This window comes from Balaenoptera ricei, chromosome 21, assembly GCF_028023285.1.
Source record: "Balaenoptera ricei isolate mBalRic1 chromosome 21, mBalRic1.hap2, whole genome shotgun sequence".
NCBI classification, from domain to species: Eukaryota; Metazoa; Chordata; class Mammalia; order Artiodactyla; family Balaenopteridae; genus Balaenoptera; species Balaenoptera ricei.
This window is the reverse complement of record NC_082659.1, coordinates 4,726,874-4,745,898: the sequence shown is the minus strand read 5'-3', so window position 1 is coordinate 4,745,898 and position 19,025 is coordinate 4,726,874. Positions and strand designations below refer to the sequence as shown.

Below are 19,025 nucleotides of genomic sequence, written 5' to 3'. Positions count from 1 at the left end.
ATGTATAATAATCCTTACTAAATGCCCTTAGTTTCGATAGCCACAACTCAAAATATGGGATTTGTCCTCTGTGCCTCAGAATATCAGAGTCATGGATTCGGTGAATTTATCCCCCATATCTGAAATTTTGTGTACAAGTTAAATTTTTAGAAGCCTAGTGTTGTGGACTGAATGTTTGTCTCCCCACTATTTCCAAATTCACCTATTGAAATCCATTTTCCAATTTGGTGGTATTAGGAGGTAGGACCTCTGGAAGGTGATTAGGGTTAGATGAGGTCATAAAGGTGGAGCCCTTCTAAGAGTGAGACGCCCTTATAAGAGTTGTCTGTCTGCCAGGTGAGGACACAACAAGGGGACAGCCATCTGCAAACCAGGAAGAGGCCCTCACCAGGTATGTGACCTGCCAGCATCCTCATCTTGGTCTTCCGGCCTCCAGAACCGTGAGAAATAAGTGTTTGTCGTTTAGGCCACCCAGCCTAGGGTTATTCATTCCAGCAGCCCAAACTAAGACACCTAGTAATTTAAAAAGGACATGGAGTGTTGGACAAAACGTATTTCGTTAAAGCATATAGATATTTGAGATTATCATTTACATATGATCTAGTTTCTTTAGAACTACATGAATGTATTTGAGGTTATTGAGCATGATGTCTGATCTAGGATTTGAGAACCTTCCAGACTGCTCTTGCTGAAGAAGGAAAAAAAATTAAACAGCAGCTTCTTGAAGAATAGAATTAACTGTAGTGGTTGCACCCTTGTTTGGATAAACCTGATTGACAGAGGCAGAGACAAGTGACATGTTCTTGACACTAACTAGTTATTTGGCCTTCTCTCTAAGTTATGAGTCACCTCTCTCTCAGTCTCAGCTTACTCAGCTACAAAATACAAAGTTAGACTCAGGGATCTCAAATGTGGATTTCACTTATGAAACTCAGATCCTATGAACCATGTTTTATATTAATAAAGTGAGTTTTAACAAGCTTTGATGTATTATATATATATATATAAATTTTTAAAAATTCTAGAAGAGAAAGGCTTATCATGGAAGCATCAGTGACCTTATCTCCCATCTCCTCTCCTCATGAGAAATCGCTCAACGATCTCTCCTGCTGATAACCTCCATATCATTAAGGGGGGAGTGATGCTTTTGCTTCTTCTCTGATTAATCAAGTTTAGATGATAAAGAGTTTACTTATACCTCTCACTGTAGTTAAATCACTATAGTGATATATTTTGTTTCTTGCTTACCTGTAAACATCTATACCTTTGTTTCTCGTTTCATTTCCTGATTTTGCACTTTGTAAGATGAAAATATTACAAAATATTACAAATATCTCCCTCTCCTTTATGTGATCTTTCTTCCCATTTCCGCCTCCCGCCTTCTATCATTTATATTTAAACTTTACTGTTACACATGTCTACAGGTATACGGTTACAGTCTGGTCTTTAACCAGATTAAGTTTTGTGTTGGATTCCAGTACTTGAAATGATGATTGCAACCATAACACTAGCTTCTCTAGCTCTGCCCACAAGTTCATTCAAGGTGTGTGTGTGTGTGTGTGTGTGTGTGTGTGTGTGTGTGTGTTGTGGAAGAGCTGAAGCTTAAACCGTGATTCTAATAGTTGAAAATCATTAACAGTGCTTACCTTGTTCTGTTGATATAGTTATGTGGGGACGCAGTGAAATAGGAAGCAGACGTGCTGCTTAAGGCATTTGGGCAGTGATTCTGCTTTTTACCACATTCAGAGATGTGGCATTTCTTCCTAAATGGTAATATAAATCCTGAATGTGAAAGGGCTTCAGCAGAGAACAAAATTAAGCTTCTCGCATCTGACACAATCTTACTTTGTGTGGAGAGTGCCGCTGGCAGCTGCCTGCCCCTTAGGGATGAAAGGAAACGGCATCAGTCACCCACTTGAGCTCAACTTCTAGATCCTTGACAAAATCAGTCGAGAACTTGGAGGGCACAAAGTGTATGGTCTCTTTTTTCGCCTACCCATAGCCTATCTGAAGGCTCCAATTATTATTACCTGTAGAGCCAGGAAATATTCTCTATGTATTATGATACTGCCAGGTATTTTTTCTCCTGAAGTTTTTCTTTCTCTTAATTTCCTCCCTTCCTCCCTCCCTCTCTCCCTCTTCCACATCCTTCCTTCTTTATTCTCCACCTGCTTCTCTCTCTCTCCTTTCACTTTCTCCTCCTTCTCTCCCCTCCTCCTCGCTTGCTTTTTATCTCACTTTTTCTAATCAGCTTTATTCTAGCCTCATATTTTTTTCAAATGCAGTCAGCATGCCAGACCTGCTGTACAACTACCATCACTAAGCTCTCAAACTGGAAACCGCTGTTTCCTTGGACCCACATCTCCCTCCCAAATGTTACACTCACTCTGTTGGAGAATATCCTGAAGTAACTTCGTAAGACAGGATGGGTGGAAAGTAAACTTTATGAATCTTACATGTTTATAGAGATCTTTATTTTAGCCCTTACTCTTGGTTGATAATTGTTTAACGTTGATCATTTTAATTTTTCCTGAAAAAAAAAAAATAAAAGGAAGGCGTTGGTTGCTTCATCGTTTTCCAGCATCCGGTGTTTTGTAGATGAAAGGTCTGGCACTAGTCTGATTCTCATTCCCTGTATGTCAACATGTTCCTTCTATTTGAGAGCTTTTAGAAACTTATCCAACAGTTTAGAAATTTCACAATGTCTGAACATGTGTCTTTTTTATTTCTCTCTGAAGCAAAATCAGTGAACACTTTAAACTGTGGGAAATGTATTTATATTGAGAAATTCATTTGCCCTATTTTTTTTTTTTTTTGATCTTCTTTTTTGTTGAAGATTTTCTTTCCTCTACCTTGCACCGTTTTCATACTATCCTGTTCTTGTCTGAAGGATATTATATTTTAAAATCTCACTGAAAATACTCCTTGCACTTTCTCTTTTACTGTTGTCTTGTGTCCCCAAGTTGTTTCTCTTTCCTCCTGCTTCATTCTGGGATGTATGATTCCTCCTACATTAAGAAAATGGCTTTCATTTTGTAGACTTTTTTCAACTATCCAGCAATCCTAGATTACCATCTAATATTTAAGAATAAGGCAACTGTCAGAAAGTCCACTCTGTGCTCCGTGAACATGGGCAGGGCTTGGCAATTGGCTAGTCCTTACTTTAGGATGAGCTAGCTAGGAGCTGACCGTCTTAATCGCTGCATGCAGAGTGCCTTGTCTGGGAAAAGGAACTCTTTGAGCTAGCTTCCCTAGCTCCTTCTCCAAGTTTATCCAAAGTGGGCAACCTCTGTGTGTGTGTGTGTGTGTGTGTGTGTGTGCGTGTGGCAGAGAGTAGGGGGGATTCCTATATTTTCTTGTTTTTAACTCTATATTTCACTAGTTTACTGTATTATTACTGACAGCTGAACTCTTAATCTTCCCAGAGTTGTATGAGCAGATCTTCTTCACCAGTTCTCAGTATAATCTCCTTCACTCTTTTTTGACATTTTTCTTCCATCTTCTGAATTTTTTGGAAGTCTTCCACTGATCCCCTTGCATTCCCTTTGATATTGTGGACTTATTTTATCTTTCTTCTTCTTCTTTTTAAACGTAATTTTAGAGCAGTAGAGGGAGAGGAAATAAGCACGTGTTTATCATCTTGACTTGTATTATTGTATGTTAGGAGGGTTGTGAGAAGCCATTCTTTGAGTAACAGACAGTGATTAAGAAATAATCACCCATAAGCAACATTTCACACATAACTAAGTAGGCTCAGGAACGCATTTCACTGATGCTCTTCCTGCCTTGGGTTTTTTCCTTGCAGGGAAGATGCAGTGGGAAAAGGAAGGCGAGTGTGTAGGTGTGTATAAATGGCACCTTTGTGGTCCCAGGCAGAGAATAATGGGCACAAGTAACTGCATATTCACGTGTGGTTTTCCAGTAGCAGTACTGAGTAAATGCAGTGAGTCAGAGGCCAAGGGGCTCGATACGATGCAAATGGTGGCCAGTAAGATACGTGATGTATCAGGTACAGTTGCTCAAAATATTATTTAAAGTCTGATTTCTTGCTTCAGGCTAGATAACAGCAATGATATTAGCCACCATTTACTGAGCACCTTCTGTGTGGGACCCTGTTCTAAATACTTTAGGCAGATCTCCACAACAATCTGGTAAAGTAGGTACTGTTACGATCCACATTCCCATTTTATAGAAGAGAAAACTCAGGCACAAAGAAGACAAGTTAATTGCTCAAGGGCATACCGCTAGTAAGTGATGGAGCCAGGGTGGGAATTAAGTTCCAGAGTTCCTCTAAGACAGTGTGTGTACGCATATGTGTGTGTGTGTGTGATATATATGCTACAGTATCTCAAAACACTTTTGGCCAATGGTATGCTGGTAAACTGTCTTTCTAGGGGGAAAACACGCCCTAATTAGTAATATTTGCTGACATATGTGGTATAAATACTCCCAACATGGCTGATTTCAGGACATTAACAATTTAACCATTGGCTCCCTGGTCAAAGGGTCTCCAATACAACATTGCTTTAGCATCATAAGAACTCAATTGAGTGAGCTTGGATCGCTTTTATTCTTAACTCTTTGGTTTAATTTTCAATCAGCCTTTATTACCATAAACAGAACAGGAGAGGAAGACAAATGACATTGGTTTTATTTAGGAATGGAAAGAAGTGTTTTGACATTTATGGTGTTTAAGGATTTTGCACAAGTTAGAAAGAAATAGAGACAGATTGCTGGCAATTGGTAGGGACTTTGTTTTCCCACATCTACTCTAATACCTGATTTTTCTCATATTATCCACGTTCTAGAAACCAAATTTTAATTAAAGAGAATACGTGAGCAACCACGTCTAATGCACAGCATAGAAAGGTCACAAGTTTAAATCAGTTGACCAATTCTTTAGTGCACTGTCCCTGCATTAGAACTATATGACTTCCTGTCCCTTTAACTCAGAAGCAAATAGGTTGATGATGGCAGCTTTAACTTTCCCCATTATATCCACTTTGAATGTGGCAATGATTTTATCCTTCAAATGGCTATGCTTTTCCAAATACTGAAATATGGCACCTCTTTACTGGCTGACCCTGGGTTGTATATGAAAAGACTCATCATATAGCACAAATGGGGCACAAACAATTCGCAGATGAACAATTTTTGTAGACCTTGTTATCTCATCTTTTTAACTTCCTAAGACAGGGGTTGAGTATATATTGAGTAACACATAAATAGCATAATACTCAAGAAAACAAGCAAAAAATTTAAATATGCCTTTTTAGAAGCTTTTTTAAAGGTCTAGGAATCTTTTTTAAAATATGACCAGTAAAGTGACATAAACAGGTCTTAATCTATTTTCATAATTAGCATCCAATTAAGATACATATTTATGTCATCAGTTTTTAATTCAAATGAAGTTAATTAAACTATTAAGATACTGAGTTCAATTATGTTCTTAGCTCCAAATTCAAATACCAAGCATCAGATGTAATAACACTTTAAAAAGAAGTCCAACAATTAAAAATTATGGGCTTTAAAAGTATATTATAGTCTATGTATGATATCTCAATTAAAAAGGCATTATGCTTATCATTTGCCTTTTGAAACAAAAAGGGATCATTTGAGTGCTGGTAATGGAAACAGACCCTTTTTTTGTTTATGTGTATATAGTGCACATAGGTATGTCTAACAACTTCAGGTCAGAATTCTATAAATCAGGATCGGCTAAACTTCTAATTTGCTGGGGAGTAACAGGCCATGAAGACTTTCAAACTCATTTTTCTGGTCATACATGGCTGCCTAACACGTCAGCGGATGGCACACGCACAGAACAGGCATTTCGTCTTGAGGTAAATACACTCCCAGGTTAAATCTGGCTGCTTTCCCTTGTTCCAAGGCCCCGTATCAGATGTCAGCAAGTCGAGGTGCCTTGGGGGAACCCACAAAAGTCAGATTTCCCCTTCCGCTCTGTGAGTGTGAGGCTGCGGGACTGCTTCCTTACTAGCTCTCAGGCTGCCGTCAGCAGCTGCTGAGTCCAGCTTGCAAGTTCCCATTTGTGAGGACTCTGCTTGGGTGGGACAGAGCAGAGGGCATTTGTGCCGAGGCTCCCCAGACGGTGACGACACAGGGCAAGGCCTGAGAACAGGTGACCTGAGGGCGTTCTCAAAACTACAGCTTTCTAGCCCTAACTTACAAAGAGCATTAAATCTTAAGATGAGTGTAGGACAAAACGGAGCAGATATACCGAAGGTGGGGGACAATATTGTACATGCAGTTTTATTAATGACTCCTGATGTAAAAGGAAGGTAATGAAGGCAAAGATGATAGTGAGAAAGCCCACTTACAGTCCTGTCTAGTTGTCCGCAGACGGCTGACCGAGCGCTCAGGAAAACAAGGCAGACGAGAGTTACTGACTCACTGCTAATTCAAACCACCAACATCTGCACAAGAGATTAGTAAAACCACAGTACAGATCAAGTTCCCTAAATCATTTCCGTAAGAAATTATCAATACAAAATATTTGTAGCTAAAAGGTCAGAGATTTTTTTTGGTGGCTAAAAACCTTCACACATTGAGAGCACCATCAGAGGAAAAAGCCCAAGAAAATCAACAGTTGCTCGTCAGAAGACGGCCCACGTTTTCTAATACGTGCTGAACAAAACGCACCTTTATGATTAACAGCATTCTTTCCTCTTCAAGCTAGAAGAGACCGTTATGTACAACTGATAACCAGTGATAAGAGACATATTACTCTAAGGTACTGAGATTCAATCAGGACTTACCATGCTGTGACTCATTGTTACTTTTTTCTTTGGGTCTAAAAACGTTGGCTACTCTAATTATTTTAAGTATCCAAATATAGATTATTTCTTGTGGCTTTACTATATCACTATGGAAATAAATCCCCAAAGGAGCAATTTCTTGAAACACTGAGCAGAAATCCAAATATCACTCAAAATTTAAACATATACAAAATACATACACACACATATTCATTTTCAGGGGATATACAAAGCTTAAATAAAAACAGATAATAAACATTTTTGAGATATAGAAAGTGAAAATGCTCTTTTAGCATAAAATTTTTGTGCTTATCTTACACAAAGAATTTTAGAATACATGAGGCACATTATACGATGACAGTGAGTAGCCTTTTCAGCCTCTGTTTCTTTCTTCTTTAAATATAGATGCGGACAGAAAAGATGGATTAGATGCAGTCGACTTTTTCCTCAGTTGGCTCACTTTTTAGAGGATTGTAAACCATGAAATGAAACTGAGTAAATGTTGAAAGTTTATTGCAGGCAGCACCTGGGGCCAAGAAGAGAAAAAGTTGTTTGGTTAAATAGAGAATGCACATGTAATTTACAACCAGTACAGACATCGCTTCTGCACCTGGACACTGGCTGTTGTGTACCTGCTGTCCAGTCAGGCCACACGGAAGTGGGCTGTGTGTCCACCTTAGTGCAGATTAGTTGACAGTCCATGAGGGCAAAGAAAGGCGGTGGGAAAGCCATCTCTTTGAACCTCGGAATAGAGGCTGATTTTTTGCTCCTATACATATGTGGTCATTGCTACTGTTATTTTAATGTTTTCATACCCTTTTCGCAGAAGAAGAAAATTTTCAGGCACACACTAAAAACTGTATTTCCCTAGTGACTAGGCCATTCCCTTCATCCATCCATAATCCTCCCCTCCCCAGGCACCCTGCTCTTTTCTACGCTTCTACACGGGTAGAAAGTGAGCCTTGTTTTGTCAAGATGCTCTCTGTCAGACAACAGTGATTTCTTCCCCTGCTCAGACACCTGGAGGGAGCCCTTCTAATGCCATTACTTTAAATATAAGGGGCTGGTCAATTTTAAATTCATCTACAATTATATAATTATCATTTTTACATCCTGTTAAATCTAACTTTGAGCCTTCTAAGGTTTATTTCCTAAGAGGGAATCAATGAAACTGATTTATTTTAGACACAAAGCCTCCCCACCCATAACTTATATTGACTTTTGTATTTTAGTACTTAAAAAGGAGTAAGGAATTCCTCAAACAAGTTTTTCAGATACCAAACTGTGGGAAGTAAAAGATCAAAGCGCAATAATAAGCAGTCTACCCTAATAAGCTGTATTGATCAGTGTAGGCTGTGTACCTTCCCCACCTGAAATCTCACTAATGAGGAGCAGCAGTGGTTGATCTTGAAATGCTTTGAAACTGTGATAGGCTCACACGGAAAGTAAATGAAGCAAAGGACGTGCCTCAAATACAGCGCAAAAATAATTCTGCTAACGCCTTTAGTTTACTAATTAGTAATACATTTTGTACCTGGGATCCCTGAGATCTAAATGACTGAGACCTTTAAATAATGAACAGAGAAGTGGGGAAGATCATTTATCCCTACCTACTTCTAACGAATAAAAGCATTTGACTAGATTAGCCCATCTCAGCATGTACTTGAGCCGAAGCTAAGCTTTCCTGAGGACAGATGTCAAGGGTAAGACCGAAAAGCCGAAGACTGGACCCTGACCACTGCCAGTCGACAGAGGAGAGTTTCGGGTGTACTTCTAACGCTCTGGGGGTCCTGACACATCAACAGTTAACATGTATCCACTGCCTACTCAATATAGTCCCTGTTTCTACTGCACAGGATTAAAATACCCAACAACATTTTAAAGTCTCTGTCCTCATCAACATTTGCAGGTTCATATAAATATGAATTTCAGATAAAACTTACCATAACTTCCAGTCACGTTAGCACATACCACAGCCCCAAAGAAGTTGGGAAAATACTTCTGGATTCTTAAAATCACTTTTTGGCATGCTGTGGTTGGGTCTTTTCCTCTTCTCATATATTCTACAGCTTGGTAGCTGATTTAAACAGAGGCAAAACTTTAGTATCACAGAATAAACTAACTCCAAATTTGCTTACTTGAGGTTAGACATCTAAAACCATCAAAACTGTCACATTTGACAAAATACAGTGCATGTTAAGTGAAAAGAGGTCTGTAACTCCTGTGAAAGTATCAACAGGAAAGGAAGTAAACCTTGATACCATGTCTACCTTTTCAACTAATCCACCCACTCATTTCAGATAAGGACTTTTAGTTTTGGCTTCAGCTGAATAACTGTTACTTAGTAAAAACAGCCTGAAGTCATAAAGTATAGAGGTTATATTTAAGTAAGAAATGGGGCTACAATCAATGGGGAAAAATACTAGGCATGCGCAAAACATCCAGTTGCAAGGATTATCTCTCAGTAATTAATTGTACACAGCGACTGCATTTCCTACTTTTATCATCAATTATCACGGTTCCTTTACTCAGTGGCCTTACGTAAATTATTTAAATAGATCCCAAGCTTTCTCATCTGTGAAGCAGAGTGAGCAGTATTATTCTGTTTCAGAGGGCTATGATTACTTCATTTGAATGATGAGGACTGTCAAAATGACGGTGTCAGGAGCTGGGAAGCAGGGCTTCTGAAAAGCTCTCGTACACACAAATTCGGATCACGTGGCACAGACAATTACTTTCTCTCTTGAGGGACAATATCTCCTTCTAAGATCTCTGACGCCACACACGTGGGAGGGCGCACCTTGGGAGGAAGCGCATCAGTATGTCGCCGTCCCCGGTGGCGGCTGCAGCCCCTGCAGTGTCGTCGGCATAGGCCCCAGATCCAGGTATCGGCGAGTCTCCTATTCGACTTTGGGAGGGCACAGCGTGGTCATTCAGGACAGGAAGTCAAGTGCAGAAAATTCTTTTAGGAGACGTTTCTACTTAGTCACTGACTACTGTTTCAAGTAAATTCTTCATCAGAATACAGAGAATACACTCTCCTTAGTTTTTCCACTTAGGTTTTCATACACCTGCATTCATTACATGAGAATCACCCAGCAGCCCATCATACGTGGCGGGATGGCACAGGTTCACGGTGACTGTTCCACCATCGCCATCCTTGATCATCTCATTTCTGGATTATCTCAGCAGGTTCCAACTAGTTTTCCTCACCTACAATCTATTCCTGCTGTCTAGGTCAGGTGCCAGCATTTTACTCAAGTTTTTCCTTGTAATAAACCTTCCATGCTTTTCTATTACTTTTAAATAAAATCCAGAAATCCTTAAAGACCCCCTGAAATCTGGCTCTGGTCTTCCTCCCCCGCACCCGACAGATGTGCGGTTTTGTTTCTGGCCATCGGGAGCCCTGAACCTGAGCCTGTGCTACTTTGGATCTGCTAGTGCCTTGGCCTGGATGTCCCTGGCCCCTCTCTCAGGGTCAGGGTCAGGGTCAGCCCCCAGCCCCTCTCTCCAGGCCTCCCTGATGGCCCCAGCTTACTCTGGTCACACCTCCATCCCTCAAACTCTGCAGCCCTGGCTGAGACACCTTCTCCTTTGCACTTAGCAGCTACTAATCTATTTTCTTTCACGATAACCTTAGCTGTGAGAGTAGGGTTGTGCTTTGCATTTTGCATCCCCCATAGCACCTGGGACATACTGGTTGATATTCAGTACATATTTTCGCGATCTGGTCTTGTAGAAACACTAACCCAGGTATTTTGAATTTTACACCATTTGTAGATGTACCAGCAGCAGTATTTCCCATCTTATGGATGACAACCATGCCTAGAAATTAAAGGAAGAATCAGTGTAGGTGCGTCAGCCGCACAGTGTAGCGCAGGTACAACCACATAACCGAGCAGTTGCTCACGTAAATACCCTCTCCCAGTATTCTCAGGTAGAAGACAATAGGAAGCTCGGGAATATGGAAAATTACACCAGTGGTGAAATCTGTGTTTTATAATGACCTTGTTTCACAGCATCGTTTTGTAGACATCCCATATCCTCACTTCAGATTGCTCACTTTTCAATGCTTTTTCAAAGGTAATGCCAAAGAGAATCACGGCTATAGACTAATGGAAATTTTCAACATTACAGGAAATGACTGGAAAGATCATTTGAATGCGGCAAACATAACGTTATTAAAGAACTAAATATCAAACAAAGATTTAAAAATCCCCAAGTGAATAATCATTAGATTTATGTATAAAGTAATTTACCAAAATGTATACAGATGATATGAAAAGAATGTGTGTGTGTGTATATATATATGTCTGTGTGTGTGTATTCTTTTTTTCTTAATTGCCAGTTAATCAAAATCACCTTCTGGTACATGGTTAAGGATAAAGAAGTTAAGAACTACAGGAAGGCAATTAAAACTAGCTGAACTTTAACCATAAAAACGGTATAGAAGGCAAATTACCAATAGTATCATGACCGTAGCTATCTCCCGTTTCTTTGTAGGTAGAACCATCTCGCTTTAAGATACTAGGTGGTTTGTAGGGTCCACAGTATTTTGAAGCATCTGGTGTAACATTCTGTAAACAAGATTTAAGTTTTATTTTTTAGAAAGGGTGATTTTAGAAACCAGCATGTAGTTATGTACAATCGCTAAACATTAGCAAGAAACCAAAAGGACATCGGGTAACTGAAAGATAAGAATTAAAAGCCAAAGGTTAGCTAAGTCTTATGTGGACAGATGGATATAATTTCACTAAATACCTACTCTAGTCTCTGAATTATATAATACGGAAGAGACATTTATATTATCCGGAAAAGATTCCCAGTTTTTCTCTGTATATGCCAGAAATTCTCAGCACAATGGCAAATCTAAATGAAGATTTTTAGATTAGATTTTTTTTTAGATTTCTCAGAGGAATCAGGTACAGAACATGACTTTTAAATTTTAGAATTTGTTCCCTGACCAAAGAAGAGCTACTCTGAAATTAAAGCAAAATCTATTTTAAAATCTTCTATTTTTCAAAGCTAGGTACATGTGAACATATCCTGAGCTGTACTCTCAGATTCTTTTATGAATCTTAAAGGCTCACGAAAATAATCCAAATTCATAAGTTCAGGTTGTGGATATGGATTAGTGTTAAAGCAAGAAACCTACAACTCATGTCTTGCTCATTTGCGCACCAGGTGCCTCCCATGACCTGGTTTCATGCAGTGGCCTCTTTCAAGTGACTCCCTGGTTACTCAGAGGTAACTAGGATTTGGCGAAGAAACAGGTAAAAGACTAACACGCTCCACAGCAGGATTCTGGATAGCAAAGACAAACCGATTTAGGCTAAAACTCCCATTGACTTAAAGATAAATTATCTTCCTGGTAACATACTAGACACCTAATAGTATAAATCCTCAAGTTAAAAAAGGGCGAGATACTGGGTATACTTCACATAGATAAAATATAAGAAATATTTTAGACTAATGGTTTCCAAACTTTGTTTTCTTAATACATGGAAACTTTTGTTACAAGGGAACACAGCAGAGCAGTTCTGAGTGAGGCAGCGCTTCTCCCATAGCAGAACCTTCACAGCTTGAAACCACTGCCAGGGGCCGGGAGTTCCCCCCACTCAGGACGTGGCTCGGATGCAGCTGGGGAGCTTTCGAGAACATCCTGTGCCCAGAGTTGGCACCAGTCGTTGGTTCTGAAGTGCCACCAGGGTGCTGATTGGCACCGCAGGCAACAGGTGGATGACCGAGAGTGGAAGGGGTGCCACGTAATATTTTCAGTAACTGACTTTTACAAATCGTGCATACGTACCCTCCAGTAATTTGGCTGGCAATTCCAGGCAAGCCAATCTGAATGAAGGGCACAAGAAGCATCGGTAGATAAATCCTCGTTGATAAACCCCATACTTTCGGCAAACTTGGTGGCTGGAGATGAGGAAGAAAAATGTAAACGAGTTAAGTATTATCTTTTAAACAAAATGTATGCACAGGAAGTGCTGTGGGTCAGCTGTCTCGCACGTGGAGCGCAGCCATCCTGGGGGTAAACACAGACGGTCAAGGGAGTATTCACACATGAAGAGTGTCATGGGCATCAGTTTCTAGATCTCGACTTCCCTACATCCTTCCTGACACTGATCTGCCGAGACCCTGGGGCGGGGGGTGTGATGACAGCTCTCCTTTCCCACCTTCCCTCCAGAATCTCCCTGCTTCTGCTTCACAAAAGGAAAGGGACACCTCGGAACAACCGCGACACTAACTGGGGTGCAATGCCCAGAGCGTAAAACAACGTTGAGGCACCAAATAAAGGCACCACCGGATTCCATGAAAGACTGACAGCTCCTGTGTTTGTCAGGTGGTTTTCCATTCTGTTTCAACAGAATTGAAGGGTGCCTACTGGAATTGTGAGCTAATACGTGGTTAAGAATGATCTTTTTGAATACAGATCACGGTATGGTTTTGGGTATATACCTTGGGAGGTGTTCAAGGAAGTGCCATTGCCATAGCAAAACTCCATCCGTTCCCATCTTCTGTTATCTTATGCGCCTTGGGTCTTACACCCATAAATATGTAATACAAGAAGAGAAATAATGCTGAATCCTATTTCCCTCCAGCAATTACTCATTTATTAATAATAAACTGATTTCTAAAAATCCTATTTTAAAAATGAAGAAAGTACAATTTAGAAGTAACTTATCCAAAGTTAAATAGATATTAAGTAAAACAGCTTGAATTTGAACTTAGGTCTGCTTTTATCCACTATTTTATACTGAGTCCTTTTTTCACAGTGAAGACGATAGACACAAGACTACATAAAAATTGAGTACAGTTAAAACATACCTGACTCTCCTGCTAACAGCGTGTGTGTCGTGTGTTCCAGTACTTTTCGTGCTACACCGATGGCGTTTTTAATTCGTCTAAGATCTCCCACTGCTCCTACGTTCATGGTAGTACTGCAAGAAAAAAGTGCAGTAAGATCTATTAAGGTATTTTTATAGGTTCACAAATTTTTTAAAAATTGCTTTACTTCAAGCCATAGTGTTGTGTAGGATAAACTCCACTGTCTTAACGTAGACGTGACGGCACATCCATGAAGTTCATACAAATTCCCACATTCAGACATATTAGGGAACAAACAGAGAATCTATTACCCCTATATTCCCAAAGCACTAAAATTCTCAGTTTCCCATGGCTCGTTTTAAATATGGCTTTTGAAAGGGGTTTTAAGGCTTCAGGTCAGGCAACCCACAGCGATTGCGGTTGGTGGGTAAACGATGGTTTACCAGGTCAGAGACGTATTTCTGTACCTTGGGGTTCTCCCTGTTCTAAGGAGACTACCTACCTCAATGTGATAGTTTTCTACTATGATTATGATTTTTCCTTTTTTTTTTGAAATAAAATTTTTATTGAGGAATAGTTCATTTACAATGTTGTGTTAGTTTCAGGTGTCCAGCAAAGTGAACCAGTTCTATATATGTATATATTCTTTTTCAGATTCTTTTCCATTATAGGTTATTGTAAGATATTGAGTATAGTTTCCTGTGCTATACAGTAGGCCCTTGTTGTTTACCTATTTTATGTACAGTAGTATGTAATTGTTAATCCCAACCTCCTAATTTATCCCTCCCGTACCTTTCCCCTTTGGTAACCATAAGTTTGTTTTCTCTGTCTCTGGGTCTAGTTCTGTTTTGTAAATATGTTCATTTGTATCGTTTTTTTTAGATTCCACAAATAAGTGATATCATACGATATTTGTCTTTTTCTGTCTGACTTACTTCACTTAGTATGATAATCTCTAGGTCCCTCCATGTTGCTGCAAATGGCATGACTTTCTTTTAATTGAGGGGGAAACGCCTTGTGTTTGGAAAGGCCAAGTACAATATGCTAGGGGTTTTGACCTGCATCAAAACTTATATATTGCGGGGGGAGGGATAAATTGGGAGATTGGGATTGACATATAACACACTACTATATCTAAAACAGATGAACAACAAGGACCTACTGTACAGCACAGGGAACTCTACTCAGTACTCTGTAATGACCTACATGGGAAAGAACCTAAAAAAGAGTGGACATATGTATATGTATGTGTAGAACAGATTCACTTTGCTGTATACCTGAAACTAACACAACATTGTAAATCAACTCTACCCCCCAAAAAATTTTAAAAAAACACACATATATTTGTCCATCTTGCTCTCCGTAGAAGACTCATCAGCTATAAATGTAACTCAACCTGCAGCGGAGGTGCAGAGAGCACCAAGGCGTTTCAGGGCGCGCGTACCCGTCCATGATCATGGCGTCCAGGGTGGTCTCTCCGGACTCGTCGGGGCTGCCGCCGAAGCCCACGGTGCCGTCACAGCGCTCCTGCTCACACGCCGCACAGCCGCTCTCAACCGCGTCCAGCGCGGACCCTCCAGCCGCCAACGTCCTCCACGCTGGCAATCAAATCCCAAGAGTGCTCGTGTAGACACGGATTTTTTTTTTTTTCAATGCCAAAGGCAACAAACCAAAAATGCCTTGAAAACTCCTATTTTTAAAACTGTTTGCACATTTACTGCAAGTTAAACTGAAATTTTCGTCTATCAGGTGCTGCAAAGAAGTCAGAGTGATATAGACAGAATTCTATAACAACTCTTTACCGTGAAGAATTCAGACTTTGGCTACTGATGCAAAGTGAGGGTTTTTTCACTTATTAGTACCTCTTTCTACTGTGTGTGTGTGAGAAAAGAAGTATTCTCTCCTTCAGTTTTAAAAGTTACAACTGAAGCTACTAAAAGGCAAACTGAAAACTCATGAAATCATAGCCCCGTAAATTTCTTCTGCATCATCCGATTATTAAAAATATACCAGCAAGTCTCCATAACAACAAAATAACAGCAAATAATTACAACGTGGGCTTCACGTGGATAATTCATTTAATCTTTCAGGTACTGTACAATTACTATCCTTATTTTAAAGAGGAAGAAACAGACCCAGAGAGGTTATTTGTTCAAGGTCACACAGCTAGTAGGCAGCAGCCTCAGGATTCAAAAGTAACCATTTTGGTTCCAGGGGCCATGCTTTTAACACTAAACTATGTTCTCCAGAGCCCCAAACATGGAAAAGAGGGGGAAAAAAAAAAAAAAAAAAAAAAAGGTGTTCAATAGTCAATTTCTTTACTAATAAAAATAGAATTCCTTGACGGGTTAATGCCACTATTGGTAAATAATAAGTATTACTACTGAAAGAACAGGCTTGAAAGTATATTTAGAGAAGTTCCCCCCCTCTGAACACAGACAACATACACAGAATTGTTCCCAGCCCAGGGCCCTGAACTTTCTTTTCTGTCTCATCATCGCTGGGAATTTCTTTCTCACAGCCTGTTTCCTCATTTTTTCTCTGAATCATTTGCACTGCCTATAACATACAAACTTATCTCCATCAAATTCTAAGGCTAATTCAGCACCAGAAAATCATATTAGCAGCCTCAAATGGGGGAGAAGGGGTCCGAAACTACTCCTAGGGTAGTGTGTCTTGAACTGAATGAAACAAGTACGATAAGAAAATGACAAGGTCATGGTATGTACAGGATGGTATCAAAGCAAGTAAGCCAGTCACCTGACTCAGACTGGGTTTGAGGACAGTAAATGAGGGAGGTCTTCCTGGAAGAGGTAATATCTTAGTTTGGTAGTTCTCAATCCTGACTGCAAATCAACATCACTTAGGCAGCTTTAAAAAAAAAAAAAAAAAAAAAAGCTTTGGTTCCAGCAGTGAAAGGAAAACCTCAGGAGGCAGGGCCCAGGCACGGGTCCTTTTGAGACGCTCTGAGGATGATCCTAACGTATAACCAAGGTTGGAACTCCTTTTCCAGGTGGCAAATACAGCGTGTCAGCATGGAGCAACAGAAAGTACACGTAAAGCGAGCACGCGTTATGGGGGAACTTAGTCGTCGGCGCAGCCTAAGTAGAGGGTACTGGGGAGATGTGACGGGCCCCAAAGGTGAGGTGGAGAGGCAGGGAAGGGCTGGAGGTCATCAAAAGCCGGCGTCGGAGCCACTGGAGGAAGAGTGTGGGCAGAAAGGCCGTAACTGCTCCGGGTCGGCAGCAGCGTGGAAAATACAGTGACTCGGGGCTGCAGAGAGGGAGTCACAAAAAACGCTGAGGGCCTGAAATGCAGCAGTGGCGGGGAGGAGGGTCCATGCGCCCGAGGCGCCGCGGCTGCAGGAAAGGCTGCGGAAGGCCCGCCTCCCGGCTCCCCGCCCCTCGGCGCGGTCGGCGGCGGCCCGCCCCACCCGCGAGCTCTGGCAGCGCAGCCCCCGGCCCCGCACCTGCTACGGCTGCATTCCTGAAAGGCCAAGTGTTGAGGATCAGGGGCAGCGGGCCGGAGCTGCACACCGGGGCCCGGCAGAGCAGCAGCAGCGACAGCAGCAGCCGGAGGCTCGGCTCCCGCGCCATGGCCGCCCGCCGCCGCCAAGAATAAGCCCGACGAGGCCCACGGCCGCCCGGGCCCCCGTACCTCCGCGGCTGGGGATCCCGGAACTCGCGGTCCCGGCGCCCCGCCCACCTGCCCGCCACGCCCACTCCGCCGGCTCCCTTGGGGCGCGGTCCGGGCACCTCAACTCTCGCGAGAACTGGCCTCCTCCTGGGCACCGCGGGAGGTTTTCGTGCCCCTTGGGCGTCGGGGTGTTCACGCCACCGTCCTTAAGTCTACGCAGATTTTTTTTTTGTTTGTTTAATATTCAACCGAAAGTTAGTATGAAATTGCTCGGCCTTGGCTTACACGACCCTGGGAGCTTTCAAGTTTGATTTTAACGTGTTAGCCTCTTATGAAAAGTTGAAGTCGCTAAGTTTGCGAAGCTCACAGCGTGCTCCGTGGGTGCCTGGCCGCAGAGATCCGGGATGGGTTTTGAGGGTAGGTGAGGCGGCCTGGCTTACGGCCACGCTTCGTTTAGATTTCTCCCACCCTACCGTCGGTCGTCTTTCCTCTACAGCTTTTTGTAGGACGTCCTCTGGTTTTGCATCTCTGAGCTGAAAGAAATGGAGACACCGGAGAAGCAGAAATCCGCCGCGTCCCCAGCTCAGGGCAGTGTACCTTCCCGCGCCTCCGGGGCACGAAGCTTCCTCTGTGCCTTTCTGAACGTGTTTTACCTTACGCCTGGCACCATTACGTGCTTAATAAATGTTTGAATAAAGGCGGAACGCAGACTTTACCTTGTTGAAAGGTGAACTGAAGCGTATTAAAGGTTCTGGGAACTATGTTTTAAGTAGACATCCCATAAAACAATGATTGTTGAAAAGTGCGTTTATAACCTTTTACTTACGTCTGTGTAATTTGCTTGTTCTTGATTAGATTTACTCTTGGAAATTTCATGAGACATTAAACAGCTAATCATCATTTTAAGTTATCTTTCTTGCTGACAAATTCTGCAACAGAGATAACGAGCTTATTTGACTTTGTAAACCGAGGTGGAATAAAAGTACTATATTTAATGCTGAGAGCTCCAAAGACCTGCCTCTTCTAATTAAGTGACAAACTTAAATTAGGTTTTGTTTACCGAAGATTAGCCTAGATCATGTGAAATTGAAAAACATTTGGGTTAGTTTCTATATTTCTGTGAGTATACTTGATTTATTTAATGTTTGTCTTTAAGCCAATTAAAATAGAGCTGTTTACAAATTAATTGTGGCAATACTATTGGGAAGTTAAAAAAAATCACACATCTATAATATACCTAGACATTATAAACATACAGACAGGTACAAACAGATCTTATAGCTTTCGTTTTAAGATTTTAGCCATGAGACAGGTATGATAATGCAAACTCACTAGTTTATAAAAGAACATTGGATCCCAATTGTGTTCCTGGCAGATAGAATAAGTTTACCTGTTCAGATAGCTTTTTACTAATCTTTATGAAAGAGATTTCTAAGATTTTTCTTAGGCCTGGATTTCAAAATATCCTCCCCCTCCCTGGTTTCTAGAGAAGACCAGGTAGAAAAGTTACATCTCCAAAGGCACAGAGAAAGAATGCAAGTTCCCCCAAGGACTCTTGTTCCTTAAGTCCAGGTCATTTACAGAGTCTGCAAGTCTTTTGACATCTCATTGGGGAGGTTTGGGGATTGGTGGAAAAAAAAAAAAGTATGAGTGTGCTTTGAATTGTTTCTAGAGCTTCATTTCTGTTCCTGTAAAGACTTGATTTGTAATACAAGTTAGATGTTTTTAATTCCTTAAATAATTGGGCTGCAACCTGAATGATATTAAGAGACTGACCCA

General features: G+C 41.1%; 1 protein-coding gene across 1 annotated transcript; it reads right to left on the bottom strand.

The window, feature by feature from the left end:
• Positions 1-4,633: 4,633 nt before the first annotated feature.
• AGA (aspartylglucosaminidase) lies at positions 4,634-17,311 on the bottom strand. The gene is made up of 9 exons (XM_059909422.1): positions 17,080-17,311; positions 15,055-15,208; positions 13,611-13,723; positions 12,586-12,698; positions 11,239-11,353; positions 10,526-10,601; positions 9,577-9,684; positions 8,720-8,853; positions 4,634-7,302 (listed from the first exon to the last, which is right to left on the bottom strand). Exons 1-9 carry the CDS (start codon positions 17,204-17,206, stop codon positions 7,202-7,204), a joined length of 1,041 nt encoding a protein of 346 aa, XP_059765405.1. The 5' UTR covers positions 17,207-17,311; the 3' UTR covers positions 4,634-7,201.
• Positions 17,312-19,025: the final 1,714 nt, after the last annotated feature.